Raw genomic sequence first — 27,438 nt, forward strand, 5'->3', positions numbered from 1 at the left:
ATATGCTTCGTGCGTTGAGGAGCGTGTTTCGCCCCGCGTCCCCCCTCCTTGCGTTTCCCTTCCTTGCGCACCCGGTTCGTTTCCCGCTCCATAGCTATCATATCTTTGACTTCCAGCACCATGTTGCCTGCTAGGTGCCGCTGCTGTTCCATTAGATGACCTGCTCGTAGCACCAGGGCTACTCGGCGCTGATATTAATCTGTCTCCATCCTCCTCCAGGGAATGGATGAGAGGACCTGGATATGGCCAATTGGCGCTGGTGGAAGATGGGGTGGCGGGGTGGGTAGTTGTTGGGTGACACCCATATTGTGGGCCAACTTGGGGCTCTGGTTCATTTGTTTCGAGGATCCATGGTGTGGGCCAGTTGCTTTCTTCGTTGACGGTTTGTCCGATGTGATGGACGAACCCGGCCCCCGGGTTGTGTTTTTATTCCAAGTTTTGGCGAGTAGGCTGAGTTGACAGAATGTTTCTCTGGAGACTTCCTACCTGGCTGTCACTTTCGTTTGTTTCTAGGGTGATGTTAGAGGTATGCAAAGAGCTGCTTTTAGAGAATGAAGGCTTGCCAGATTGACTGAGGGAGTTGTCGGGAGTGAGAGTCTCCATTGTGAACGGTGGGGGAGGAGGGTGGAATGGAGATCAAGAATGATACCTAGATGCGGACTGGTTTTGTTGGTGATGGCGGGGAGCAAGACTAAGAGGGGAGAGAGCTTTCAGCACCTGGTGTATGTGATCTCTTTATACAGGTTCCCCAGGTGACAGAGTTTCCCAGTGCGAAGATTCAGTTCGAGACTTGGTCCAGTAGGTCCACTTCCTGCAAGTCACGCACGCAGTAGGGCTCGCAATCAACGACCTGAGAATGGCTGTTTATGAGTTGTCGTCACGGCGAGCCTGGGGCCACAGAAAGCTCAGAAAAAGCTTGAAAGCTGCCGGTAACCATGCTCTCCAGAACAGAGAGTGGTAAGTACTCTTGGCCGCATTCCATCCTCGTGACACACATTCGCCCAAGTCGTAATCCTCACCGCAAGACACATTGTTGTGAGGTTGGCAAGTTGGGTATTGTTATAGGCCTATGGCTTGGGTAGTTTGAAGGTTTGATGGACATGGGTAATACGAAGGGTCTAGGGATGTGGCTGTCCCGGAGGCCTTTCCAGAGGCTGGTTGTCCGTAAAGGTTTCCCTTTCCACGTGTATTTAGGGGAGTCCGCTCCCACCCAACGGACTTGTTTTCATTTTCTCTCTATCAGTCGATTCGATCCTTCATTACAGCTTGAATTCCCACATAGGACCGAGCCCATATCAGGTATGATGCATTGACGTTGATATCGGTGATAAGAACGAGAATGCGAGTGGCATTCAATCATGGGTGGGAGAGAGAGCAAGTAATGAGGTTAACGCCATGTTGTAGGACGCTTACAAAAGCCAACCGGAATTGTCTGTGATGTGGAGCAGTATGGCTATGATCACCATCATCCCCTCATACACATATAAATCCCGTGCGAAGGTCCTAAACCTCACCCAAACCCGCAGCAGCCCAAAGCCAAGCCTCTCAACCGCAGCAAGCTTTCCCCCTTTGATTGGCCAAGTCCACCAATGTGGGTCCAATTAAAGCACTCCCTGCATCGTTGGTGTGGGTGGTTTTTGGTGTGGTGACACTCACACCTCACTGGTCCATCGTCCATATCCCACGCTCACAGCGTCTCGCTTGCGTTGTAGGTAGGTAGTAAACTCACTCAATCTCACAAATCCAACCTCACCGTCTGTTTCTCCCTTTTTCATCCGATCCGCCCTACCCGCCCACAATCCACCCTAGCTACCTCCTCCACGTCAGCAACACCCCCTGCGTACCAGCATTAGACACAAAATGATGCCATCACCACCAGAAACGGAACAAGAATGCGACTCAAACGACCCGGTGGATATCTTGTCCGACAGGGACCTGGCACGATACATCGCCAAAGCCCGCCAACATCGCGAGTCGGACACGATAGAGAATAACACACTGCTTCTCACTTCCCGATACATCACTAAGTTCTACACCACGCTATCACACGCGAAAGATGTCGAAGTAGCGATATTACAAGCCCAGGCGCTGGGCATCCGAGCCCCGGAGTTGAAGCGCGTCATCAAAGCAAAGGATGGCACCTATGAGTGCATAATGACACGGATACAAGGCGTGACATTAGAAAGTTGCTGGCCGGACTTATCCCTCTTCACCACCATCCGACTAGCCATCCAACTGCGAACAATAGTCCAAAGAATGAGAAGGATAACCCGACCAACGGCTGGCTCGTTGGGGACAGGGATATGCAGGAGTTTCTGGCTTGAGGAGTTTTACGGCGTGCCATCGCATGCCTCTGCCGCGGTGGTGGGACAAATCGTCAACTTCTGGTGCGGGTTTCAGAGTTATGGCCGGGAGAGGAAAAAAACACTGGCTGAGCACAGAGAGAGTTGTGAGATGGTGGAGCAGGACGCGAGAAGGCAGGAGTTGGTGTTTACACACCACGACCTCGCCCCGAGGAACATCATCGTCGAGTCAGGGACGTCAAAACTGTGGCTGGTGGACTGGGACGAAAGCGGCTTTTACCCCCGATACTTTGAATATGCCGGCATGAGAAACCTCGAGTACCCGCCAGAATGGGGCTGGTACGGCGAATGGAGGTGGAAAATATTCTGCTGGATCGTCGCCGGGTTTTGTTCCTACGACAAACAAGCCGAGATGTTGAGGGATATCAGACAAAAGGCCGGGAGGTTCCCAGGAGGGAGGAGGTTCAACATCAAAGCTGGGGTGACGCCTTCGGAGAGGCCAGTGGATGATTGATGAGTGATACCAAAAATGGGTGTTATTGATGATGAATTGAATAAAACGCAGATGTCGTCTACGCATGTTCGAAAATCAGCCATAAACTAGAGGAATGATAAATGAAACTCCTGAGCTCCAAAACCATGCAACCCTTCGTCTGTAACAAAGCTTTTCCCTAATAAGTCTGCTCCAACTCCCCTGGTTATGCAAAAAAAAAAAAAAAAGAATGCGCGCTGTGAATGCTCTCTTTCTTTCTCTCTCATTCATCCTCATAAATCTCCACATCATGTGCCGGTGACCACCCGTTCGGCTCCTCGCTTCCCAAAAACATCACCTCTGGCCCCATCTTGGGCGGAACAATCTTGGACGTGACCTTGTTGCTGATGCCGCAAATACCCATGCTTCTTGTGTCCCATCGGAAGGGAGGCGATGCCCCCTCGCGGCTCCAGTCAACATCGCTAGAGAAGAAATTGGGTTTCTCCGAAGGTAAACCTCGCTCGAGCATCTCGGATTTGCACGGCTGCGTGACGGTGGTGGGCTCGGTGGTACCGCGCGCGTTAGGGTCTCCCCAGGGCCGGCAAAGCGCATAGAGAAGTGAGACGGATAGCTTGGCCAGTTCAGGGTCGGCGTCCTTGGGGATGCGGAGCAGATACTCCCACTTTTCCGACGGGGCGCTGGGGTGTTCAGAGGTATTGCTAGACACCTCCGGCTCCGGGGTGGCTGCCGGGTCCTCCACAAGGTCGGGTGGCGGAGGAACCCAGTCCTCAATCCGTTGTCTGTTAGATCGGCATGTTTCACCGAATTCCAGGAGCTTTTCGTAAATACTAGACAATCTGATAAGGAAGCGCAGGGCGACGGGATCAATGGTTCCGCAGTAGCGAAGGACATCGAGGCAGCCTCGGGCCCTGTTCATGTCCTCAGTCCACGATGACTCGGGATGCTTATGAAGCATCTTCTGAGCGGCCGAGTGCAGGATAACGACACATGATGTGTGGGTTTGGAAGCTGTGCGGACAGGTGGTCAGCATGATGACAAGCAGGAAAATAATTGCCGACCAGCTAATGACTTACATGACCAGCCAGCAGCGCTTGAAGATGCCTCTATCAGCGTAGAGGAGCCCAAGGATCCGAGCGGAGTCCCTACCTGCCTCCACACCCAATTTGACCAGCTTGATAACAGTGGAATTATTGGTGTCTAGGAGACTCTCATCCCCTGCCTTGATAGACCGGATCGTCTGGGCAGCTAGCCTGCGATAGACCAGTATGAAAGCACCAAGGTAGAGTAGATGAATGTGGTAAATGGACCAACGGGCATGCGGTGAGACGTTGAAGTTTCCCAGGTTTGTCAGTTGCATATCGGATGGGAGCTTTCCGTGCCAGTCCTCAAGCTGCTTGATGATACCATCCATACCGCCGGTGGTGATGTCTTTGTAAGCCAGACGATTCTTCAAGATTCCTGCCTTGAGTAAGGATATCTTGGTCATTTCGGTTTGAATCCCTGAGGCTTGTCAGTAAAGCGGCAGGATCATGGTCGTGGGAAGCATAGATGACCTACTCTCTCCAAGTTCCTTTGTGTAAATGTCGACTTCGTTCTCTGCAAGCTGTTTTTTACATCAGCATGGCGAATTCGGCAAATAGGGGACCGGGACCATGGTCTTACTGGCACCACCTTTTCAAAAGCCGAGTCATCAGCGCCGGAGATGTAGCCAAGGGTAGAGGCAAGCCAGCTGTTGAAGAACATCAAAGTCCTCCAAGTTTTTCGGAACTCGACCCATTCCTGCTCGGTCAACTGGTCGGCGTTGCAGACTCCAGCAGTGTCGCTTTGTCGGTGGCACATGGTAAGTCCTGTCTCGATGTATGCCAGAGCAACAGTCCCCTTGTTGTTGATATTGTACATGGCAAGCAAGGTGCAGACTTTGATGGCCAGCAGGGGCCCAAACTCGAGGACATCCGTGTACAACAGGCGAGCAGCAGAATAGAGAAGTTCATCTGTCCCTTTTTCGAACTCATTGGGGTTGTATTGGACACCGATGGCTGCGACGATGGCGAGGCAGCCAATAGAGACCCGTTCGTCAAGCTTGGGCCGGTTGTCCAAACCGAACACTGCCCTATGATGCTGATTGACCTGTTCGACTGTGAAGACATGAAACAGTTTGCCGCTAGAGCTGTAGAAGCTCTGGACACCAGCCCACATTGTTTTTGCACTGGGGAGGGCAGCGAGATACAAGTTCACCGGGTCGTGTAGCCTTGCTGACACGGATAAAGCCACCAACGTCGAGGAGGAAGATGTCGGCGCCCGTGAATCCACGGAACCTGTCCGAGAGCCGGATTCCGTCACGCTTGGAGCGACGGCTGCCGGAGGGCTTTGAGATTCGCCGCCGCTATCGGTACCGCCGAGGACGACGGCGGGATCATCTCCGGTACGGATGCGCTGTAGTAGCTCTTCGGCCTCCTCGCTGGACTTGTACTGCAGCGCGCTCATCAGCTTTTCAAGCGCTTCGAGGCGCGCTTGCTTAGCCGCCTGAAGGGACTGGCCCTCCTCTCCCTCGTAGCCGCAAGGTTTGTCCTTGGAAGCGCATCCTCCGCATCTCGGACGCGCGCCATCACACTGGAGCCAGCAGAAGAAGCAAAGGTCAGATCACTGCTGTTCAAGTACCCGGTGATAACGGAGGTTGCTTACTCTAGCTTTGAAACGCCGACACGTGTGGCAGGCCTGGGTGACGGCCTTGAGGCGTTTCGTCTGCTGGCGGCTCCCCCCGCTGAAGATCGATGACGGCCCTGAACGTGGGCCGGGGAAAACTCCGTCCCTCTCTCGTTTGGCAGAAGCGGGCTGGATGGGTTGGTAGGTCGTCGGTGGCGGGGCCATCTCCGGAGAGTGGCTGTTTGGATCACTGACCAAAGGCCGTCGGATCGCGCGTTTTGTGCTTGGGAGTGGGGCTGTCTAGGGCACGTCGCTAGGCAGCTTATGTCTAGAGCGGTGGACTCCGCGGACATCAACGGGGTTTAGGGGTTTAGAGATTCTTGGAACTTGTCAGTATGGAGTAAAACAAAAGGCAACAGTCGATAAAGTTTTTTGTCAGACGGAGAAACCTGCCATGGTAGATCTCCTGAGGGAAGACACACACCGCGAGCTACGACCACGCAGGATTAAAACGCGGGGAAACCTGGCTGGGGCCGAGAAACGAGAATCGTATGGAGAAGACATCCGCCCCCCTCCCAAGACTTTTTGCAACAAAATAATTGCAAATTTCATGGCCACCCACTCGCCCACACACGCCTTCGACGCCTCCTATTGCTTGAACATGCAGCCAGCGTCATCTTCAACCCCGCCGGGATTGATTAGGGCTTCCGGCTGACCACTGGCAGGGCAGAGGGGCTCGACGCACCGTCGACGGGTTCGAAGGTGGCGTCCCCTTCGTGCAGCAGCGACATGGGCTCGGAAGGCGGCTGGCGTGGGCCGGAAAAGCAATTCGTGCGTGTCTAAGTGTCAGGCTGGGCACATGGTATTGGGTAGGTGTTGGCGACCTTCAGACTCGACTTTTGACTGCCTTCTCCACTTTTGGGCGAGACATTTCGCCAGGTCACACCTGATGGCCGCCTTTCCTAGCGGTGTGCAGTGATCCTCCTTCCATTTTGCACCACATACAGCAAGGCACACAATGCCAATGTCCGCATCATGGACAAGCCGCCACCGCGCTGTGTATTTCGCTATATCTAATCATAGAAACTCCCTAAGCATCATTCCCTGAAACCATGAATGAGGCTAATAGCAATATCCTCCCCGATCATCCCCCCAGCCCATGCTCAAACAATCTGCAGGCCAGCCTCCTTCATTCAGATAACGCTAATGCAAGACTGAATATTGGTGGAAAAAGGGCGAATCTGACCTTGTAGAGGAGTGCTAAAAATAAGGAAACAATGGTGACCGGGTTCGGTTTAGACTGGAGTGATATGTCCAACTGTGACCGCCATATGATGGTGGACATCTTCTAATCGTTCCAATCCACTGACAAAGTCTCCTTCCAAGCAGCATCGGCCAAAAATGCATAAAAACCAAAGTACGTGCTAGCTATACTAGCTGTTGCACGACTGTAAACGCCGATGAGATGAGCAGCACGGAATTTGGTTTCGAAAGGAGCAGGCGTTACAGTGGAGAGTTCGCACGGGAACAGCCGTGTCGGTCGTTTACAAACTCCTCTTCCCATCTTCAATAATCCCAGCCGCAATGATGAGCAAGTTCTTCCAGCGTGGTGTTCGGGCCACTCACTGTGGTAAGCAAAGTACGCTTTTGCTATAGAAACATTCTCTAACATCTTGATGCAATCTATATAGTTCTATTCCGACACCAACTCAGTCGGTTGTAACGACTGGAATGGCGAAAAGTGAACTTGTGATAAGAAGCGAATTGGCGAAAAGTGACTTGTGTTGATAACTTGAACCGTTGATGGGTTACTGTTGTTGGTCAAGGAGAAGAAAAGTTGAAGTTGAGGAGAAGCTGAGTCCAGATTTAAGGATGGCCCCCACCAAGACTGAGCAAAGTATGGTGTGTTTGGACGTGCGCCTGAAGGGAAAAGTTGAAATCTCATTGGTCTCGTTTCATAAAGGTAAAGTCACTTCTATCAGAGGCCAACCCTAACCCTCGTGCTGTAATCTGCACCTGCTCTCTTGTTGCCCTCCGTCATCATGTGCTCACGGAAGAAATATGGCTAATTTCATTGGGAGCTTCACGGTGAGCACTTCGGTGGCGATGTGGGTTATAAAAAGAAATATGCCGAGGACTGCGAATTGAATAACATCAATCCTGCACCATGAAACCGTTGTCCAGAGGACCTTGTATGTTGAGGCCTTCTACTTCGTATGCGAGTATTCAAGCTCGTAACCTGTTTCCTCAAACCCGTTTCACGAGACACTCGTCCAAAATGACCACCAAGCCACAACCCCGCCCCCCCCCCCCTGAAAATCACACCGTAGAGCTTCTCCGCCGGCACCTCACACCCGTCCCACCCATCTCACAATCCTCTTCAACCCTCACCAACTTCTTCGCCCCCTTTGCCCACAACGATACCAAAATAATCCTAATCGGTGACTCCACCCACGGCACCTCGGAATTCTACCAAGCCCGCGCCGAACTCACAAAGTACTTTATCCAACACCACGGCTTCAACATCGTCGCCGTAGAAGCCGACTGGCCCGACGCCGAAGCCATCGACAAACGTGTCCGCCCTCGCTCCCCATCCGCTCCCTCCCTCACCCAAGACAGCGAGAAGCCCTTTCAGCGCTTTCCCACTTGGATGTGGCGGAACGTCGAGTTTCAGAACTTTACCAAATGGTTGAAGGAGTGGAATGAAGGGAAGGACAGCAAGACTGAGGCAGTGGGGTTTTACGGGTTGGATTTGTATTCACTGGGCAAGTCAATGCAAGCTGTGGTGGATTACCTTAACAAAATTGATCCCGAGATGGCAAAGGTGGCACAAAAAAGGTACGAGAGAATGATGATGTGGGCGGAGGAGCCGCACGAGTATGGGCTGGAGGCGCTTGCGGCTGGGTTTAAGGGATGTGAGAAGGATGTGATGAAGATTTTGGATAGCTTGCTGAGGAAGAGGGTTGAGTACGAGAGCATGATTTGGGATGGGGAGGAGTTTCATTCTGGGGAGCAGAATGCGAGGTTGGTCAAAGGTATGAGGAACGTCAAGACGACTGCCACGCTGAAACTAACTGGAGTATTAGATGCGGAACAATATTACAAAGCGATGTTCTACGGCCGCGACGAGTCATGGAATCTGAGAGATAAACACATGTTTGAAACGTTGAACCGAATCATCAAGCACCGATCGAGGAGCACGCCGTCCAGGGCCATTGTCTGGGCGCATAACAGCCACATTGGCGATGCGCGTGCCACCAGTATGGGCTGGTCGAACGATGAACTCAATATCGGGCAACTCTGCAAAGAGGCCTACGGAGATCAAGCCCTTACCATAGGTTGTTTGACCAACACCGGAACAGTCGCTGCTGCTCGTAAGTGGGATGGAGACATGCAAGTCATGAAGGTACGACCTGGTCTGCCAAACAGCTACGAACAGTTAATGCACGCCACAGCTGTCAAGAACTTTGTTCTGGACCTGCGAGTTGGTCATTGCAACGAGGAGCTGATAAAGGCGCTCATGGAAAAACGGTTGGAGAGGTTTGTTGGAGTCATTTACGCTCCTGGCACTGAGAGGCAGTCGCATTACTCCCATGCTGTTTTGCCTGAACAGTTCGATGGTTTTATCTGGTTCGATGAGACCAAGCATGTCGGGGCACTCGAGGTGCACCAGCCCCATACGACAGTCGAATTTGATGAGACCTGGCCATTCGGTTTGTAAGTTTGGATGACAAAGAATGCATGGGCAAACTGGCGTTTTGGCGTGGGCTGCACGGCAGGAGGCGTACGTCATCTGGTTGTCCGTGCGCAAGCTTGTCCTCAACACGATGTCATTATGAGCTAGCACTCATGTACACATATAAAATTGCAAGAGGAGGGATTTGACGCAGACCTTCTGCCAACAGTTTCGAGTCCCAACATACCACAAACACCAATATTATGACTGACCCTGGGAACCGTGAGCGCGGCCTTCGGGCTGCTATCAGCAATCCCCGTGTGTCAGAGAGGGCCAAACAACGGGACCGAGAGATCTTGGAACAGGAATTTGGTGAATCGTTCGAAACTGATCCAACTTCCGCAACAACAAGTGGCAAAAAGAAGGCCTCTAGCGAGGAATCAAATCCGGACACATCATCGAGGACATTTCGAGCATCCCAAACATACGGCAGCAGGAAAACACGAAGTTCGTCCAGCGGTGATCTTGAAACCAGCGGTCCTTCGGCCAGCATGTCATCGACGGTTGATGACAGTAGCATCGACGGCAAGGACAGGGGTAACGTGTAAGTCCCATCGTCTGCTTGATGCACGCTGGCCACTGATATCACGAAGTGTTCGGGGCCTCAAAGCGGCACTTACAAATCCTCATGTCTCGGAAAAGGCCAAAGATCGGGATCGCAAGAAGTTGCAGGAACTAGGGGAGTCAGTAGAGTGACAGCCGCCAACTTTGTGTGATCATAAACGCCTTATGCTGTGTTGGGTGCATGGCTGTCACATCGGGTAACGAGATACGCGGCCCCTGGAGTTGAACAGATTGGTACCAGAATGGAAATAACGCGCGGCCAACAGGAGGAAGGTAATGGTCAGCCACACTAGATAGGACAAAAAAACCTGTAATCGCTCGGTTCCGACGGCGAGTAATCGTATCGATGAATGGTTCGATGTGGTTGTGTTGTGCCCCGCTTTTAACGTCAATCCTCCAGAAGGCTTGGAGAAACGGTTGGGAGAGGGAAGCTAGATCGACCGCCATGATTTCATCCAAGCCTTCGCCGTTCCACTGTGCATCTTTAAAAGAACACGAATGTCCATAATCCACAAGTATGGTGTTTGAGAAGGACAGACGTCTTACCACAACTCAGGTACCCGAAACTCGTCCATAATTCTTGACGTTCGACGATAAACACAGGCTCAAAATGCACCACGTCGACATGTTGCACCACTGGACGACTCCAGAGAAACATGCACCTGCACCATCGCAACCGGCGGCGGCGCCACAATCGAGAGGCCCTCCTCCTGGTGCAACTACAAATTCCTCAACTTCAAATAGCCCCCTCGGCGCCAGCAATCCCAGCTCGAATCCATCACAACCACTATCACCGCCAGGTAGACTCGCAAGACAGATTTCACGGAGCAACAACAATACGCCGAGACCTTCGACAAGATGGCATCTTCTGAACCTGCCTCCCAGGAGCCAGTCGGTTCCGAGACCGTTGAGCAGCCCGAATATGCCGCCGTCTCCGATGCTAAGTCCGACGTGAAGGAGGAGGAGGATAAGACTGCGAGCGAGGGGGAGACGAAGCTGGGTGAGGTATGTTGGTTTTTTTGTTTTCTCGATGTGATGATAGTGGTGTGTGCTGACGTTGGGACAGACCGCAGAAGGAGAGGCACAGGAGGGTGAATCTGCTGTGACAGAGGGGGAGACACAGCAGGAGGAGGAGGTTGAGGAGCAGAAGCCGAAGAATAGATTTTGGTGATAGATGCGTTGTGAATTGATTTTTTGTTTTGCAGCCATGCACGCTTCTCACTGGAACACAACGAGTGCCATCGGAAGCCGGAGTGAAACAACGGAAGTAAGCCGGACCATGGCCCGGAGCGGAGCGGCACGGCGATATCCACTCCCGGCCCCACATCTGACGTTCAACGGCTCTTGCCTTTTCGGGAAGTGGTGATGTCATGACCGGGGCAAACTCTCCAACGTAATTGACTGTTTGAACGACTTGATAACGTCACGATGATAATGGTTTTTTGGTGGAGGTGGTGCCTGAAGGAGATATATGGGACTTCCTTGAACGGTTTTGGTTCCTTGCATTTTCATCTCATCTCATCTCAACTTAACCATCAACACCACTTGTCCTTGTTGACCCTAACGACATCACACATCTTACAACACCCCACAGCAATCACCTCTACGACATAATAACAGAAAACAGAAACAAAGACAAAAATGCAATCCTTCCTCCAATCCACCACCGGCCTCGGCCCAACCCCCGTCCACCCCTCCAACCTGGACGGCAAAGTCGCCATCGTCACTGGCGGCGCCCTCGGAATCGGCTTCGAAGTCTCCCGCGCCCTCGCCAACGCCGGCTGCAGAGTGATTATGGTCAACCGCAAAGAAGAGCAAGGCGACGACGCCATCTCCACCATCAAGTCGGAGTCGCCGAATGCACAAGTCGAGTGGAAGGGCTGCGACCTCGGCTCGCTCAAGGAAGTCAGAGAGGTCTTCTCCGACCTTCGAAACTCGCTCGATCGGTTGGATTACTTGGTTTTGTCGGCGGGGATCAACACTAATCAGTATGGGCTTGATGCCGATGGGATTGACAGGCACTTTGGGGTGAACTTTCTGGGGCACTTTTACGCGGTGAATCAGCTTTGGCCTTTGCTGCGCAAGACGGACAAGGTGCTTGGGGGAAAGCCGAGGGTGGTGTTTGAGGCGAGCGAGATGCATAGGGGGGCGCCGAAGAATGTGCATTTTGCCAGTTTGGAGGAGATCAATGATGAGAAGTTGGGGCCGACGGAGTTGTATGCGAGGACGAAGCTTGCCATGATTTTGTTTGCAAAGTATGGGCTTGCCGGGAAGGTGATTAAGGAGAATGGAGATGGGATAATTGCTGTTTCGGTGCATCCTGGGGCGGTCAATACTTCGATGCAGCAGCAGTGGAAGGATGCATATCCGGGGATTACAGGCAAGTTGCTGACGTGGGCGATGTTGGCGTTTGGGAGGGATGTGGAGCAGGGTTCTTATAGTGCGTTGTGGGCGTTGACGAGTCCTAAGATTGAGGAGGAGAATATGAATGGGTGGTACTTTAATGATCCTGATACGCCAGGGAAGGAGTCGGCGCAGGCTTCGGATGAGAAGTTGGGGACTGCATTGTTCGATTTGTCGGAGAGGATTATCAAGGAGAAGGTTGGAGAGGATGCTCTTGTTGACTGGAAGGAGTGTGCTTAAGTTGGGGTGGTGTGAGAGGTGCAAGACGCTTGTATGATAGACATGAGATGGACAGAGAGGAATCGAGCAATTGTCACTGATCACCAAAAGGGTTATATGCGCCTGACAAAAGTCCAGCCATCCATCTAACTCTTCTTCATTATCTTGGTGTGTCTATGCTCAGAATCTTCCATCCGGTATTACTGTGCAACAGGACAATCACCGTCTCTCACTATACCCATCCATCTCCATAGGCGACTGTGGCCCTGCCGGTCGAAAGCTGTATTGCGGTGGACCTGGGCTCACGCTCGGTGAAGGTCCGAAGCCGGGCGAAAATACTGACAACTCGGCATACCCATGATTGGAAGCGACCTCAGCTGGTTTCCACCCAGCCTCTGCCTCTTGGAGAGGTATGTTCACAGGCGTCCTGGTGTACAGATACTTGTCGCCTGCGGCGAGAGCCTCTTGTGAGCCTGTCTGGGGCGGCTTTTGCTTTTGCTTCAGAGGTCGATAGAAGAAGTACCAGAGGCCTACGGCAATTAGAGCTAATAGGCCTGCGAGTCCCCCTAGTACGCCCCCTACTATGGCACCGATAGAGTGACCTTGTCCTGAAGATTGGCTGTTGGGGTCAGGTGAGTCTGGGTTAGGGATGCCGAAGGAGCCTGGGGCGAAGACTTGTTGGAGTATTGGAGTGGACCACTTGACGTTGCTTAGGGATCTGGGTCTGGATTAGTATACGTCCTTGTTGCCGGACTGAAAGAGGAAAGCTAACCCATTCTTGTACCAGTCCTTGATGACTTGAGGGGACTCATAATCGCCCGCGTCGGCATCGTAATTGAACCGCCACGTCATGCTCGGCATGTCGAATACCATGAGACCTTGCGGGGCCGGATCTGGCTCTCGCCACCCCGGGGCTGTCCCGCCTACACTGATGACTTGACGTTTTCCCGCTGGGGTGCAGTGATGGTCTGCTCTTCGCTGGGTGGGCATGTTGGGGGCCTTGGTCCAGACGAAGCCTGGCAGGCTGAGGATCCATGCGTCTTCGTAACGGAAGTCGAGTCCTGGCTCCCTTTTGCTTTCTCCTCCGAAGAGAAGACTAACATGTAGGTTGTTTTGTCAGGAAAGACTTCTTGTGTTGGTGGTGTAGTGTCACTTACATGTCGTAACCACCTTCTTTGGTAGCAAAGCCTGCCAGGCAAAACTCCCGCCTGGGACCTGGGGGTGTAGGACCTGTGGTGGTCTGATAGTGCATCTGTCTTGTCTCTGGATCGAAAATAGTAATGTTATCAAACAAGTGGCTCGAGACCGAGCTGTAATCAATTGCACCGTTTCCATCTACCCGCTTCTCGGGAATGTACCCTCCCATGATCAAGATGACACCCTGCTTCTTGGTGCCAAGGTTGAACTGTGGGATGTGCTCGGCTACCGCGCCCACCAATGTTTCTTCGTATCCAAGTTTTTCAAAAGTTTTGGTCTTCATGTTGAACGCCAGGGCGCCTGTGGCGATTTCTGTCCTGCCCCCCCCGACAGTCAGGTCGGTCCACTCGCCTGCCAGGCCGCCGAATATAAAAGCTGTTTCATCCGTCGCGGCAGAAGCTGCCAATTCTGTCAGGCACACCGTCCGGAGAAAGTCTGGGTTTGACGGTGTCTCGATTGACCATTTTCCTCCCCCGGAGCCATCTGTCACGAACTTGTAGAGCTCGGGAAACTTTGGCATGACGCGGTCTTTTCTGTAGGAGACCATACCACCCCAGACATAAAATGATCCATCCTGTTGGTTGGTCCAGAATGCAGGCCGCGATCTGGCCGGAGGTTTTCCGGAAATTTTGTTATCAATGATCCTTATTGGAACGGTTTTGGCATCCCATGACTTGGACATGTCGATGGAAAGGGTTGAGTTCATGTAGTTTGATCGGGATCCCTGCTGGTTTTGGTCACCGACCTGCTGGGAGACTTCTCCGCCCTCAATGTAGAGGTAATCCCCGATGAGTGCCACTGTTTAGCGTTAGCGAGCTCCTGTATGGATTCGAAGGGCGTTATGAAGCATGAAGGAACACACACCTCTTGCAAATCCTCGGCGCACAAACTTGTCTGGTGGAGGTGAGTCGGATATTTCTTGGCCCTCTACCAAGCCGTGAAGTTGAAAAACTCCAAGTCCGAGGAGGGCGGCTCGAACTAATCCTGACCTGCAGGAGCTGGAGATAGCAGTCATGATGTGAAGTAATGAGTAGGGCAAAAGATTACGTTACTAGGCAGTTTTGTGTGATAAAGAAGCTTGTCAGAATGGTGAAAAGTATTCGAATACAAAATGATTCTTGATCACCATTTACAGGCACAACATGTGCTTAATCGACAGTTTGGAAGTACAAACACAAAAATAGTTGTTCATGCATTCTGAAGGCGCAGACGGGGGCTGTGTGTGTAACATTTTGCTTGGTCTTGTTGGGTTAGTCCGATCTGACCAATGGACCACTACAGCCCATTTCTGCCGAGTCTGACTGAAACGTCAAGACCAACAAGGTCATAATGTAGCCTTCACCCAGTGATTCGTAAATGAGCGTGTCAGAATGGTAGGAGCTGTTATAGCTATATGGGGGCCAACCCTGACCACCCTTGGCACCGGACAACCGCCGCAGAAGCACAATGTGCAACGTGTTGACAGGTTCGTACAGAGCTTTGCAAGTCTTCGAGTTACTACACCACAACTAAACTACCAATTTAGCATTCAATTTACTAGGCTTTCTTCTATCGAAGCCACCTGTAAGCCTCAGGCTGGCCAAAGATGCAGGCCTATGATGCGTCTCTCTGGCAAGCAGAGTCTGGTTGTAGCTACAAAAAGGGTTCAGGGGCTCAGCGCAGCCTTATGGTGCAAAACAGAGTCCAAAAACATACAACACCAGGGATTCCCCAGTGGTCACCCACCTGAGTACTAGTCTGGCTGTCAGCTGCTTGACTAGGGGAGAGCGGACGGGATCCCGTATTTTCAGCTGCATATGGTCGTATGTGATTGTTCTACTTGGAAACAGGTAAAATAACGGCATCCCAGTAGGTAGCTCGCGCGACATGTTCAGGCTTTGTTGGTAAGGGTGTATGTAGTCAGCAAGCCTGTCGCAATATACTTTGAGCCGTGTTCCAGTTCTCTTATGGAATGTGAAATGTCCAGCTCCATACCATCGCAAAGCACCTCCCATCATCACGAAGAACGACAAGAATAGCTCAGGACCGTATGAGGCCCATTTATCAGCTGATCACGTATCATGACAAAAGCCAAATAAGCCTTGTGTCCAGAGTAAAACTATCTGTTACGGCTACAAAATATGACAAACTCCACTTTAGGTAGGCACCTCGCTGCCAAGGAAAGGTGGGGGCCGGCTTGGCATGTATTACATAATCTTGCGACGGCGTGCACATCCGTGTATCCGGAAGCTGTCAACTGGAAGGCTTCTTACCTCGAAGATTGCACTATCGACCTCTGGGTCCACACTATGAATAGCTAAAGGCCTGTACTCGAGATTGACTGGCAGTGGGTCTACCATGGTTTCCCACCCGGTAGCCACCAGCAGATTCAAGCATCAATCACAGCATGGCGTGACATCTGAGGGGATGTAGCAGTGCTAGCATCATTGAAGTTATCCTTTTCGAGATCAGGTTTCTGGCCCTAGCAGGACTGCGCAGTGCGCCAAGAGATACGTAGCCCAGCAGCTCGTCAGATTCAGCTTCCCAAGGTAAAAAAGGTTTGCCCTCACAGGCGAAACACCAGCGGATACCCTTTCCAATCCTCTCCTTTTAACTTGTCCTTCTCCAAGGGAGGTACTTCACTTCGCTTGTCATCTCGAACTTCTTTGGAGTTGCATTTTGTCTTTATTTGCACTATGGTCGCCAAAGACTCCTTGTTCGAGGTCTCTCTTCTTAGCCTCGTCGCTAAACCTCAACCGGAATCCTGGGAATCCCAATACAACCTTGCTTATTCCACAAAGAGGCTGATACCAGCCATCATCGCGGTTGGTCTCTTCATACGAGTGTTCACCACTCTTGGAAAGGTTATCCACAAGCGACTGAAGGCATGGAGGTTTCTGGTGAGAGGAAGGGATATCATCCAAGATGGATTCACCATGGTAAGTGCTTGTATAGCCACAACACCATACTCCCGAACTCATTCGTCGTTTGCCTGGATGGATGGCTCCGTAGGTGAACACCTTCTATTTCAAGCCATATAGATACCCGCTAACCTGCATGGCTAGACTTGCAAGCAGAGCGCTTCGTCCTTGGCTCAATGCTCAACATGTTGTCTACGACATCTAGACACCAATCGCAGCACAGCGTCTGCAGGAGCTGGCCAAAAAAGGGATACCTGTACCACAACATGTTAATCGACTCCCCAAGCCCTTTTTCACATCGCAAAGTCTTTACGCTAACCATCACCATAGGCTGATTGCATGCAATGGATCATGGAATCCCTCCCTCAGGGGAGAGTTCTCACTCCGCAGCGGCTTGTCCACGAGACTATGGCAATCTGGTTCGGCTCCATTCATGCAGTTGCCGGAGTAGGTTCTCTTCCTTTCACCTCACACGCCGCAGTATCTTAACTGATGTCCATGACCAGGCCACCACAATCGCCCTCAAGATCTCTGCCTCCATCCGAAATATCTAGAGCCTCTCCGCCAGGACATTGACAACCACCACCTCGACTTTGAGCACACTGCCCAAGGACTCCCACTGCTAGACAGCTTTATAAAGGAATCAGCCCGTCTGACCCCCACTGAAGCCTGTATGCTACCATTTCTCTTTTGTTCTTTTTGTGACAAGACTAACTAACATTACGCGCCAAACAGTAAGTACCCGCCGCTACGCCGTCCAATCTCACACCTTCTCAGACGGCACCCATCTCAACCGCGGCGACTGGGCTTGCACACCCCTGATCGCTATCAACAAGATCCCAGAGTACTACCCAACCCAGAGCCATTCAGCGGTTTCAGATTTGCTCCTCTAGAGGTATTAGAGTCCCTTTCGAAGATGGACCAAGAAGGGCTAGCAAAACAGGATACTCCGTCGAGGCTGGTGGATACAGACCACAAGTGGCTTATATTTAGGACCGGGAAGCAGGCTTGGTAAGACCTTCTCCTATTGTTGGTGGAAGAGAAATACCTTGCTGATAGATTTGAACAACCCAGAAAGATTCTGTGCTGCCGCTGCTGCGAAGGTTGTCATGTCGCAGATGATCAGCAAGTATGACATGCGAATGATGGACAAGACTGCAAAGAGATGGGGGAGTGTGAGGTCGACGATTGTTTGGAGGGAGGATCTTATGGTGGCGTTTACATGCCGTGCTAAGAAATTAGAGCGTCTGGGCAGAGGTAAAGGAGTTATCGATAGGTAGACAAGAACAAAGAGAAAACCCCTATCTCGACCCCGTGAGTGCACGGTCCACTAATCACCATCATCAATCACAAATCACAACATCATTCAAGGCAAACAACCTCTCAGAACTGGCAGAACTTGGAATTCCCTATGTACAACTTTCTTGATCCCAAATCCTCCGTGACCCCATCATCTTGTTGAAAGTATTGATCGTCACCCAGTTCCCGCCCGTTGGACTTTCTCAGTCATCAGCCACCAGGTATCACTGCCATTACCTAAGCAACACAGGCATCGCAGACAGCCTGGACGGCGTTGAGGACAGTCATGGCGTTGAGGAGACCGCAGCTGGAGATGACGCAGCCGGCGGCGTTGGAGCGGAGGGCGTCCCACTGGCCACACATGCAGGCGTAGTCGGTGTTGTCGGGGCAGCCGAGGTCAGCGGCGGCGGTGTAGATGCATGGGAGCTGGAGGGGCTGTTAGCTATGAGGTGAGAGAAAAGGGATATTGGGGTGAGAACATACACCACAGGCGGGGACGGCGTCGACCTCGGGGCAGTCAGCCTGGCGGCGGCGGAGGGATGGGCTTGCGGTGGCAACAGCGGCGAGGGTATAGACGAGGAGTGTGGAGAACTGCATTTTGGCGGTTGATTGGTGGTTTGGAAGTGGTTGTGTGGTTTTATTTCTTGAGAAGGTGGAGTTGGATGCTTGAGTGGCTGATGCTCATGATGAGAGAGAAGTCTGTCCAGAGCAAGGGGAAGAGGCTGTTATTTATACTTCTCTGGTTTTCATTTCCATGTTGCTTTTAGACTATTCTTCCCGTTTTCCACCCTTCATGTACCTCATCTCTCTCTCAAAGTGAGCTCGGCGGTACACGGGGATGACTATGAGGCCTCGCATATTCTACCGATGAAGACCCTGCCACCAATCAAGGAACACTAGCTGGACGCATCTTACCCTGTTGAGACGGATGGCAAGGAATTACTACTGCAAGCCGGCTGTGTCCGTTGCATTCACTCAGATGCGCCTGTTAGCTTCGGGTGTTGCTCGATCTACACCCATCAGGCATGGTTGCATCTAACGGACCAGTCCCCAGATCAGCGTGCTTTACCCCGGATTTCCTTCGAGGTGACGATCCTCCCCGCAAAGCTTCCCTAGCGTTTTGCGGGGAAACTAGAGCAAACCGGGGTCAGGTCTGCTTCCAACTGTTTGTAAGTGGCGCCGCGCATGAATGTCTGTTGAAGGGGTTACATCCGGGTCGGGGCAGTTGACGCTGAGCAAATCAGGGGCTCAGACAGACACCGGGATAATACATTGAGAGGTCCATACGCGACAGCTCGTTTGTCAAAGGAAGAGATGTCCGCCGAGGCATGCAACGGCGAAGCTTTCATTTGATCTGGCGATGTCTTCATGTGAATGCGGAGAGTAGTGACAACCTTGGTAGGGTGCTACACATGTGTTCTCACTTTTTTATGTGATTGTGACTCGAGAAACTTTAACACGCAGACCAAGCCTCCGGGTGCTTCATCAGCCAACCTTTCGGCCATGAGAGAGCATTGTGGCGGGTTAATGACAGCCTGCTATAACACATGCAATGCATGTCTGTAGCTTGGCAAACGAGGAGAGAGATGACGATGTAACAACCCCCGCAAACAAATGCAGTACTTTTGGTATTAGAGCAAGAGCTGGAGTCTATCCATCTATTAGGCAGGTTTATTGGGGGGCTATTGTAGCGGCTCTCCCTCTGTTATGTTCTCATCATGGACCCGGTTAGACATTGATATCTTGATGACAAAATCACCTGGTCAAATTGCAACATTACCTATCCTTTCAACTAACCAAAAAGAAATATCTAGCTTTGAAGACAAAGCATTCCAAATTGCAGGAGAATTCTTATGAAGTAAGTCTCTTATTTGTTTTGTTGCGGTGTACATGATCTGATGTCTCATCACATGCTGTCGGTGGTATTCCCGAGGGTTGTTTAGGTGCCAACGATAATGATGCCTATTTCTTAACTTGCCAGGTTCAGACTACCTTTTTAGACCACGAGAGGGTGTGTGATACGACCCTGTTCCTTGTTTTGACAGATTTGTGCATTAGACCTTTGCAATACTGGCATTAAAATGCAGAAGCAGACAGCAGTGTTCAGTCGCAGATACTCCACAAGGTGTACGATGGTTCTCCATGTAAAGAATCACATCGAGACCTCTTTATCGCTTTGAAGTACTATATAGGTAACTTGCGGTTGCGTATACTCTGGGCTCTAGGGCAGGGAGAGGAGAAAGTCATGATCCCAGGACAGGGTTGTAAATGGTAGCGCAGTGCTTAAAGTAGGCTGGGCTGTAGAGGGTCATTTAACGCTCAAGGGCATAACGCTCTAACAGCTGCCTCCTATGGCGACTCTACTATGATAGTTGGAGCAGTTTGGGAGGCCACCACTGTTGGCCTGTAATGCAGCCAGCGGTCTAGGCCCTCTTCTCGTTGTCGATCTTCACTCCGATAGTTCAGTTTGTCTTTCACAAGCAAGTACCTAGACTGTGAACCTCGGTCAGCATCTTTAGGTTCTCCATGTGTTCTGATCTCACCAGCCTTCAAAAGGAGGGTACTTTACTCGGGCGTAGCGGTTGCTCATCCACCAAACACGTGCCGTCATTCCGATTAGCTACATTGGAAAACCTTGGTCATCACATATGGACCTGCTTAGATAGGTATCTGAGTATATATCCAACTAAGGAGACGATTATGATTTCGAACCAACTTCTACTTGCTACTAACTACCTTGCAGATACCTTGCTAGGTGGCTCTCCGGATGACCAAAACATCATTGCTACAACACCTCCCCAGGTAAACTCGTCAACCCTACATTTCTGTGTCAGCACAACTTGTCACCAAATCTAACTCTTGGATCAGGTGAAAACTTACACCCCTCATAGTCCTCATCAACACGCGGCGGCACGGTGCACTTGACCGCCTCCTCTGGAGTCTGCGTCTCCAAAACGTCACACACATCCATGGTACATCGGGCATCCATAGCACGCTGTAAAGCGTCTTCTTTCCATCCAAACACGTAGTCACCATGCTGGGAGAAACCCTTTTCGTCTCCGGTGGACCAGACAAACGGCTGGGATCCGTCCTCCGGCCAGAGGTCAGGATCGCTGAAGAGGTCGGTCTGCAAGCAACAAATCAGTAATTCAGAAAATGCCGCATTCCGGATCGAACACATACCCTCCACCTAACCTCATACATAACCTGAGGAATCACCACCGGATGTGTGTCAGGACAATTGCCAGTCGGACCAACATCGTACGCCCCAGCACCCTTTGCATAAGCAACATGACTCATATGATCCGGGCTATCGAGATTGACGCCATCCCAGCATGTTGGGAAAGTAATCACCGATCGGATCCCTCCCACACAGGGCTTGCTGGGAAGCTTCTCCGTATCTGGCGACGCGCAGTTGAGGTTTCTGTTGTCCCCAGACTCGGGCATACACCTATGGCACACCTTGACCGGCGCCGGCCCTGCGTCTGGACCCTCCTTCTTAGCGGCATCGCCCACTAGCATTCTGAAGCCGGGCTTGAAAGCCTTGACCGTGCCCGGAGTGGTGATGGTAGTTGACGGGATATAGTAGACTGTAATACCGCCATTGCCACGGAGCCCTTCTTCTTGGTGTTGTGGCACACGTTTGTAGGTGCCGTTTCGGGCACGGAAGAACAGCACTGCAGTCCAGTAGTTGGAGAGATCCTCGGTGAAGGTGCAGCTTGTGCAGGTTGAATTTGAGACCAGATCGTGGTTAGGGTGGGTCATATCTGGGCGGAAGGAGTTGCCACCAACAATTTGGTGGAGATGGGGGGAGGGGACAGAGCCGGGGTTGACAAGGGGGTCGATTCGGTCGACGACGAGCTGGGAGCAGGCGAAGCGCATCATGGGGGGGATGACGATACCGGGGGGCTGGGCGGAGGCGAGGTGACCCGTTAGGGTCGCGCCCAGGGTCAGGGCGATTGCTCTAAGAAGCATCTTTGTCGATGAAGAGGTGATGTAAACAAAACCGAGTCGTCAAAGAGGGTGGAAAGTTTAAAGTTCGAACCACTTCGCCCTCTCAGACGTGTCGGAGAATGCGGGTGCATGTGGGCTTTATTGACGAGGACATGTTTTGTCCCCTCATGCTGCCAATATCTTTCCCACATGGCCAAGGCCTATTGCTGATAAGGAACTGTAATCTTGATCAACGTTGTTACTTTGTTTGTAGATTAATTGTATTTAGGCGGCGACGTCGGCAGTTCAATTGATGACCAAACGGAAAGGTCTATGTCTGACCAACATCGGGTAGGAAGAAAACCCACGTCGCACAAGCATGCGCAACGCCCGGCTGGCCTCCGCGACGTCCTGCTGCAGGAAATGCTTTATCCTGAAGCGTGGGTTAATTTGTGTATTGGAGGTGGACCACGTGTGAGGGGCCGATGTGTCTTCCTGCTCTAGTTCTCGAAGCTCATTCCCGGAATGAAAAAACAGGCATGCAGATAGGCATCCCTGGGAGACTTTTGTTAGGTCCGGAATCGATGCATTGCTTTCCCACCATACTCTTAAAGTGCAAAATATTGGTCTTAATACTTGCGAGCAATATAATAGTAATCTCCATGACCTGCTTTCACATACGACCATACGCAGTTGAAAATACGGGATCCCGTCCGCTCTCCCCTAGTCAAACAACTGACGGCCAGACTAGTACTCAGGTGGGTGACCACTGGGGAATCCCTGGTGTTGTATGTTTTTAACTCCTGCTCCGCTGGAGATCCACATGCTGAATTGCCCATGGCAACTGTTTACTTTGCCCCTGGATCATCTTGGTGTGGACTGTGCGGCTAAGTCCTTCGCCCCATATCCTAAGTAGCTGGGAACCAAAGGGCGCTCTTTCTCTTTTGGCTCAATCTGGGCCAACAAACTGGCATAGTTCAGGTTCAGTGAAAGCTTACCCCGCCAACAACATTCCAAGCAATTGAAGTTCGCAGGGCGGAAAGATATCAGCGCTTACTCGATATATCGACGGAGATGCTGGTATATTGCACTCCCAGTATCAAGATTGAAGTTACTCGATCCATGATGGGGCAGACTTCCCCTGACACTATTCCTCTCCCGATGGCTCAGGGTAACTCTGAAGTCGACGAAAAAGCCCTCAGAGGTTTGTTCGCAACGACAACATGCTCGCAGCATTTGTTAATACTGATCTCAATGCAGCACACCCAATTTCCGGATCGGCCCTTGTTGAATCTCAGCAGTTCGGCAAGTCTCTTTGGGAGAAAACAGGCAAACTGACTGTGAAGCTCCCTGATGCGACATTGAAGGACTACTTTCTCAAGGTAATTTTCTGTCCTGCTCGTGGACCTTTCTTCTGATAGTTGAACTAATTGCCGTGAAATCTACGTTTAGGTGGTACCAAACCTTGACTCTATCGGAAAGCAGATGTGTCACGAGGAGTTTGAATCCCCGAAGGCGATCTATAGTGCGTCACCTGGGTTTGTCCCAAAACCATATGCCTGGGGAAGATTGCGAATAAAGAAGGGAGTTACTTTCTTCTTGTGGAGTTCCGCCACATAGCGCGGCAGGTAAGTAATATTGCTGTATTACTTACAACTAGCTCGTGGAGTTGATGATTTCAAGTTGTGCTAACAAGCGATCCTGTTCAAGCCCGCTGAACCGACAAAGTTGGCCAGTCACCTGGCTGACATGCACCTGCGTTGTGTCTCACCCACTGGAAAATTCGGCTTTCATATTGCCACCTGCCACACCAAAATCATTCAAGTCATCGACGTGTGGGATGATTCATGGTGTGTCGTTTTCCGCCGTCACCTAGGACACATTACCAGCTTGGCATCGCCCGTCTTTCAATGGCCCGAGTTCGACATTGTTTCCCGTGTGGTTCTCGGCAAAGTGGTTCCTCGTCTTCTACTGCCACTTCAATCAGACGGTAGAGTGCAGAAACCCAGCCTGGTTCACGGGGACTGCTGGGATGGTAATACCGCGGTGGACAGGAAGTCGGGAGAGGCTTTCATTTTTGATGCATGCTCATTTCACCGACACAATGAGCACTATACGGGCAACTGGCGAGCCCCTCGGCATAATCTGAGTGGTAAAGCACACATTGAGAATTACGAGCTCCACTTTCCAGTTTCAGAGCCAGGTAGGTACCATCTAACATGGTGATCATCCTGTGCTAACTTCTATTGTTTAGTCGAGGATTGGGATGCTCGAAACCAACTGTATTCACTGCCGTACAACCTAGGCAATGTCATCTATGTTCCTGAATCAAGTCAGAGACAAGTGTGAGTGTCTGGAACTTTCCCGTCGTTTTTATGATTATGTTGCCTTACTAATAACTTGCAGCGTCTATGAAGATATGAGAACTCACTGTACTCTAATTTGTCATGACGTTTTGCGTGAAGAGATGCAACTTGGGCGGGATCCCGGGGATACTGAGGGTGGCTTGGTTTCATCTGAGACTAGGTTGGCCTGTAGCAATATGAACTCCGAAGAGATGGAGATAGCAGAGAAGGACCGTTTAGAGGCGGCAGAAAATTAGCAGGACAAATAAGCACGGAAACGCACGACAAAATCTTTGATCGTCAACAGCAGATAAATAGTTATGCTCGATTGGAAGGCTGTACAGAGAGCTGTGCATTATGCTTTCTGCAAGGCAGGTGCATGGTGCTGCTGTTGGGCCCGTCCTGCGGGGCAACACCTGCTGGCTCGGTCGCTTCTGCTGTTTTAAAGCAACCATCAAGTCCTTGATTCAAAACGCTCTTGCTTTGGTGTCCCCAGCCAAAGACCAGGTCTACCTGCTGAATCCTCGATGTCACCATGTCTGCTCCTTTCGAGTCGCACTGACACTTTCTTCGCCTTTTGCTCCAACTTGTCCACGCCATCCCCGATACCTCCGATATCCTGTCGCGTCTCGTCATCCAGTGCGCAAAGCGTCGCCAGACTTGAGCTCTTGATCACCTGCACACGCGACATGTACGTCGCTGCGACAGTCAGAATGAGAAACAGGGTTGTCAACACCAGTTGCGTAGTAAGCATGCCCATCCACTCCCATCGAATTCTGACAAACGCCTGAGGGGCGTATACACTGCCCTGGACAACGCTTTCAGGCCTGGACAGTCGAGTCGTACCCGCTCTCACACTGCGTATTTGGTTAGCGAATATCGAACATAGTTATGGGCAGATAACGTTACTCACAGGTTTGTCATCGAGCGCGCCGCATTGGTCATCACAGTCTGGATATCGGCGAGTCGCTTTTCGGGAGGAGGTAACTCGGTCGTCAAGAAGTCTCCCAGCAGAGAAAAGGCAAATGCCTTAGCTGACCCTCCACCGTTCGAAGCAACCACCCCTCGAGTTCTATCCATCAGCAACGAGTCCAGCATTGTCGACGCTAGTAACATGGACGCCGTTAATGAAGTCCAAACATTTATCGTAAAGTCGACAGAATCCTCCGCATTCGGTGGCCTTTCCAAGGTGAATTCGGCCCCCCCATAAGTGTCGTTACACTGGCCCGTGGAATAGCAAGGATAGAACTTGGGGTCCCATGCCACATTCAGTGTGTTGTTTAGTTCACTGGTGACCTGCGATAAGGTCGAAACTTCTCTTGTCACAGACTGACCCTGGGTGACTTCTGTCTCATATGTTTTGGTACACCACCAGAACGCCAATTCCAAGTACTTGACCTTTGACATCATCTCAGTCAATGCGTCAGCGTCAGAGGAAGTGCTAACCATCTCTTCTGTATAAGCAATGAAACTGTCGCTGACGATCAAATCAGTTACCGATTGGTTGAATGCCCTGGTGGGCTCATCCAACAATCCAATAATGACGGGAAACACCTTGTCGATGGCGGTGTAAAAGTTCCCGTAACCGGCTGAGCCCGCTGTGATGTTGCTGGTCTGAAGAAGGAGTTGAAGACGCTTTTCAGTTGTCTTTCTGAGACGGTCGTGGAGCGCAGGGTTGTTGACTGTTGACAGGTTTGCCACACCACCACAAACGGCAAGACTGCCGTAGGCTGGCCAGATGCAGTCACCGGATGAGCAATTAGCTCTCAGTTCCGTCACTCTCTCGGTGGAAGGGGTAAAGAACCCCTCGAAGATGGCTCGCTGCTCTCGCAGAGTGTCGTACGGTGCTACAAGGTTCACCTTTCGTTAGCCCATGTTCACTTTTAGTTGCTACGGCTTGCTCTGAACTTACTCAGAGCCAACATGTTTCCATCATAGGTTGAAAACGTGGTCGCTCTGTCCACGGCGGCGGTATCGTTGGCCTGAAGTGACAGAGCTTTCCGTACATCGTACGTTATGGCTTGCTGGGTAAGTGTCGATGTGAAGAGCCCGCTAAGCATAATCAAGGCACCAAATGAAGCAAGTATCCTGCATGTTCTCTGACATCAGCATGCAGTCTGAACGATTTTCATCACGGGGATGACTCACCCCTTGAATCCGACTAGCAGCCGCACGCCGCCGATTCCACCCCTCATCGCATCATCGAACACTTGGAAATCAAGTAGCGGTCGGTGTTTAGCTGGCCGACCGACAGGAGACAGAAACCAAATCCATTTCAGTTGTGCCAAACCCTCCGCGATGGGCACCAGAAAAGCCACTTTGGCTAGGGAAGTCAAGAAGGCTAGGATGGTGTTTAGAGTGACGCCCAGATACATCTCCTCGGAGGGTCGGTTGTCAGCACGCCACAAAAGGACGAATATAGCTGCTCGAGTGTTAGCTGATATGGAAGTCTTGACACAGATTCTGAGTCTCTTTACCTACCGATAAGACACAGCATTCCGCCCAGCTGGGCCAGTATTTCCGGTAACCATCTTCTCAACTGGATCGAAGAGATTACCTTCGTCCCTGGCTCCTCCCCATCACTGGTTCTCGTATAGCACTCTAACCTCACTCTGGTGCTGGTCTCCTGCTTCGAGAATTGGTGTTCCTGAGAAGGTTCTACCGGAAATTCCAGCCAAGATGTTTGTCCACTTGAGAAGACGCTTGCGCTCGCCATATTGAGCGGTTCACGGATGACACTGAATTAAAGAAGGTTCAACATCAACATCCACCACATGCACCACATTACAATATGGGCCGTTCCTAATAAATGCATCATCATATACTACCGTTGACTCGACCGTTGAAACATTGACGATTTTCTCCAGGCATACCACTAGGCTGCAGACTACCTATTTCCGGACCCTGTTGTGCTCTCAAATCGGTGCTTCGCCTCACAGGCAGACCTTGTGTGATGTAAACTCACCAATCGCTACCGACCCTTCCGACGCACCAGCGACTCTTCCACAGACATACTTGGGCTCTTCCTACCTACCTGTCCACTGACCGAAAATCTTTTCAGCCGTACATACCTCTCAATCACTCAAGCTCAGCGACCCAGGACATGCCGTCTTGGCGATTGATAGACCTGCTTTGGATGCCTTCTCTTCCCCCCCGTAGCAACGATCGACGGCAAGGCACACCAGCCGAATCAAGGCGAGGACGAATGCTGACTGGCAGAATGCCCGAGTTTGGGTTCCTGCATGGCACTCACTTTATTCTGGCCGTCTTACTTGCATCTTGGAGGTGAGCATGCCAGACAGTCACTGACAGTAGGTGGCCATTCCTCCAATCCCACACCACCCTCTTGGCATTTGCTAACCACATGCGCGCTTTGAGGCTTTCCTCCACTCAGCTTACACAA

The 27,438-nt window shown here is 51.4% G+C and overlaps 14 protein-coding genes across 14 annotated transcripts; 9 read left to right on the forward strand and 5 right to left on the reverse strand.

Annotated features, from left to right (window-relative positions):
- Positions 1–1,860: 1,860 nt before the first annotated feature.
- On the forward strand, positions 1,861–2,817 carry QC761_208080 (uncharacterized protein; the record flags this gene model as incomplete). Its single annotated transcript, XM_062876546.1, has 1 exon — positions 1,861–2,817. One exon carries the CDS (start codon positions 1,861–1,863, stop codon positions 2,815–2,817), a length of 957 nt encoding a protein of 318 aa, XP_062735142.1.
- Positions 2,818–3,027: 210 nt separating this feature from the next.
- On the reverse strand, positions 3,028–6,980 carry QC761_208090 (uncharacterized protein). Its single transcript, XM_062876547.1, has 5 exons — positions 5,451–6,980; positions 4,459–5,413; positions 4,354–4,399; positions 3,870–4,296; positions 3,028–3,803 (listed from the first exon to the last, which is right to left on the reverse strand). Exons 2-5 carry the CDS (start codon positions 5,278–5,280, stop codon positions 3,059–3,061), a joined length of 2,040 nt encoding a protein of 679 aa, XP_062735143.1. The 5' UTR covers positions 5,281–5,413; positions 5,451–6,980; the 3' UTR covers positions 3,028–3,058.
- Positions 6,981–7,605: 625 nt separating this feature from the next.
- On the forward strand, positions 7,606–9,160 carry QC761_208100 (uncharacterized protein; the record flags this gene model as incomplete). The annotated part of the gene is made up of 2 exons (XM_062876548.1): positions 7,606–8,474; positions 8,526–9,160. The coding sequence occupies exons 1-2, from the start codon at positions 7,607–7,609 to the stop codon at positions 9,158–9,160; spliced, it is 1,503 nt and encodes a 500-aa protein (XP_062735144.1). The 5' UTR covers position 7,606.
- Positions 9,161–9,378: 218 nt separating this feature from the next.
- QC761_208110 (uncharacterized protein) lies at positions 9,379–9,871 on the forward strand (the record flags this gene model as incomplete). Its single annotated transcript, XM_062876549.1, has 2 exons — positions 9,379–9,719; positions 9,769–9,871. 2 exons carry the CDS (start codon positions 9,379–9,381, stop codon positions 9,869–9,871), a joined length of 444 nt encoding a protein of 147 aa, XP_062735145.1.
- A 726-nt stretch (positions 9,872–10,597) lies between these two features.
- On the forward strand, positions 10,598–10,949 carry QC761_208115 (uncharacterized protein; the record flags this gene model as incomplete). Its single annotated transcript, XM_062876550.1, has 2 exons — positions 10,598–10,744; positions 10,806–10,949. 2 exons carry the CDS (start codon positions 10,598–10,600, stop codon positions 10,908–10,910), a joined length of 252 nt encoding a protein of 83 aa, XP_062735146.1. The 3' UTR covers positions 10,911–10,949.
- A 431-nt stretch (positions 10,950–11,380) lies between these two features.
- Positions 11,381–12,382, forward strand: QC761_208120 (uncharacterized protein; the record flags this gene model as incomplete). The annotated part of the gene is made up of 1 exon (XM_062876551.1): positions 11,381–12,382. One exon carries the CDS (start codon positions 11,381–11,383, stop codon positions 12,380–12,382), a length of 1,002 nt encoding a protein of 333 aa, XP_062735147.1.
- Positions 12,383–12,504: 122 nt separating this feature from the next.
- QC761_208130 (uncharacterized protein) lies at positions 12,505–14,624 on the reverse strand. Its single transcript, XM_062876552.1, has 4 exons — positions 14,423–14,624; positions 13,519–14,356; positions 13,134–13,457; positions 12,505–13,079 (listed from the first exon to the last, which is right to left on the reverse strand). The coding sequence occupies exons 1-4, from the start codon at positions 14,571–14,573 to the stop codon at positions 12,581–12,583; spliced, it is 1,812 nt and encodes a 603-aa protein (XP_062735148.1). The 5' UTR covers positions 14,574–14,624; the 3' UTR covers positions 12,505–12,580.
- A 1,609-nt stretch (positions 14,625–16,233) lies between these two features.
- QC761_0040050 (uncharacterized protein) lies at positions 16,234–17,351 on the forward strand (the record flags this gene model as incomplete). The annotated part of the gene is made up of 4 exons (XM_062872343.1): positions 16,234–16,476; positions 16,789–16,909; positions 16,965–17,129; positions 17,194–17,351. The coding sequence occupies 4 exons, from the start codon at positions 16,234–16,236 to the stop codon at positions 17,349–17,351; spliced, it is 687 nt and encodes a 228-aa protein (XP_062735149.1).
- Positions 17,352–17,789: 438 nt separating this feature from the next.
- QC761_208145 (uncharacterized protein) lies at positions 17,790–18,658 on the reverse strand. Its single transcript, XM_062876553.1, has 2 exons — positions 18,241–18,658; positions 17,790–18,183 (listed from the first exon to the last, which is right to left on the reverse strand). Exons 1-2 carry the CDS (start codon positions 18,352–18,354, stop codon positions 17,995–17,997), a joined length of 303 nt encoding a protein of 100 aa, XP_062735150.1. The 5' UTR covers positions 18,355–18,658; the 3' UTR covers positions 17,790–17,994.
- A 1,778-nt stretch (positions 18,659–20,436) lies between these two features.
- On the reverse strand, positions 20,437–22,153 carry QC761_208150 (uncharacterized protein). Its single transcript, XM_062876554.1, has 3 exons — positions 20,941–22,153; positions 20,638–20,884; positions 20,437–20,574 (listed from the first exon to the last, which is right to left on the reverse strand). Exons 1-3 carry the CDS (start codon positions 21,730–21,732, stop codon positions 20,543–20,545), a joined length of 1,071 nt encoding a protein of 356 aa, XP_062735151.1. The 5' UTR covers positions 21,733–22,153; the 3' UTR covers positions 20,437–20,542.
- Positions 22,154–22,637: 484 nt separating this feature from the next.
- QC761_0040080 (uncharacterized protein) lies at positions 22,638–24,141 on the forward strand (the record flags this gene model as incomplete). Its single annotated transcript, XM_062872344.1, has 6 exons — positions 22,638–22,894; positions 22,951–23,072; positions 23,217–23,318; positions 23,401–23,893; positions 23,945–24,035; positions 24,108–24,141. The coding sequence occupies exons 1-6, from the start codon at positions 22,765–22,767 to the stop codon at positions 24,139–24,141; spliced, it is 972 nt and encodes a 323-aa protein (XP_062735152.1). The 5' UTR covers positions 22,638–22,764.
- A 166-nt stretch (positions 24,142–24,307) lies between these two features.
- Positions 24,308–26,841, reverse strand: QC761_0040090 (uncharacterized protein). The gene is made up of 5 exons (XM_062872345.1): positions 26,517–26,841; positions 26,184–26,457; positions 25,948–26,123; positions 24,949–25,882; positions 24,308–24,892 (listed from the first exon to the last, which is right to left on the reverse strand). The coding sequence occupies exons 1-5, from the start codon at positions 26,749–26,751 to the stop codon at positions 24,490–24,492; spliced, it is 2,022 nt and encodes a 673-aa protein (XP_062735153.1). The 5' UTR covers positions 26,752–26,841; the 3' UTR covers positions 24,308–24,489.
- QC761_0040100 (uncharacterized protein) lies at positions 24,563–25,245 on the forward strand (the record flags this gene model as incomplete). Its single annotated transcript, XM_062872346.1, has 2 exons — positions 24,563–24,781; positions 24,925–25,245. 2 exons carry the CDS (start codon positions 24,563–24,565, stop codon positions 25,243–25,245), a joined length of 540 nt encoding a protein of 179 aa, XP_062735154.1.
- QC761_208165 (uncharacterized protein) lies at positions 26,334–26,632 on the forward strand (the record flags this gene model as incomplete). The annotated part of the gene is made up of 2 exons (XM_062876555.1): positions 26,334–26,421; positions 26,496–26,632. 2 exons carry the CDS (start codon positions 26,334–26,336, stop codon positions 26,630–26,632), a joined length of 225 nt encoding a protein of 74 aa, XP_062735155.1.
- Positions 26,842–27,438: the final 597 nt, after the last annotated feature.

The sequence above is a fragment of the Podospora bellae-mahoneyi genome, chromosome 2, assembly GCF_035222275.1.
Source record: "Podospora bellae-mahoneyi strain CBS 112042 chromosome 2, whole genome shotgun sequence".
In the NCBI taxonomy this organism is placed as follows: domain Eukaryota; kingdom Fungi; phylum Ascomycota; class Sordariomycetes; order Sordariales; family Podosporaceae; genus Podospora; species Podospora bellae-mahoneyi.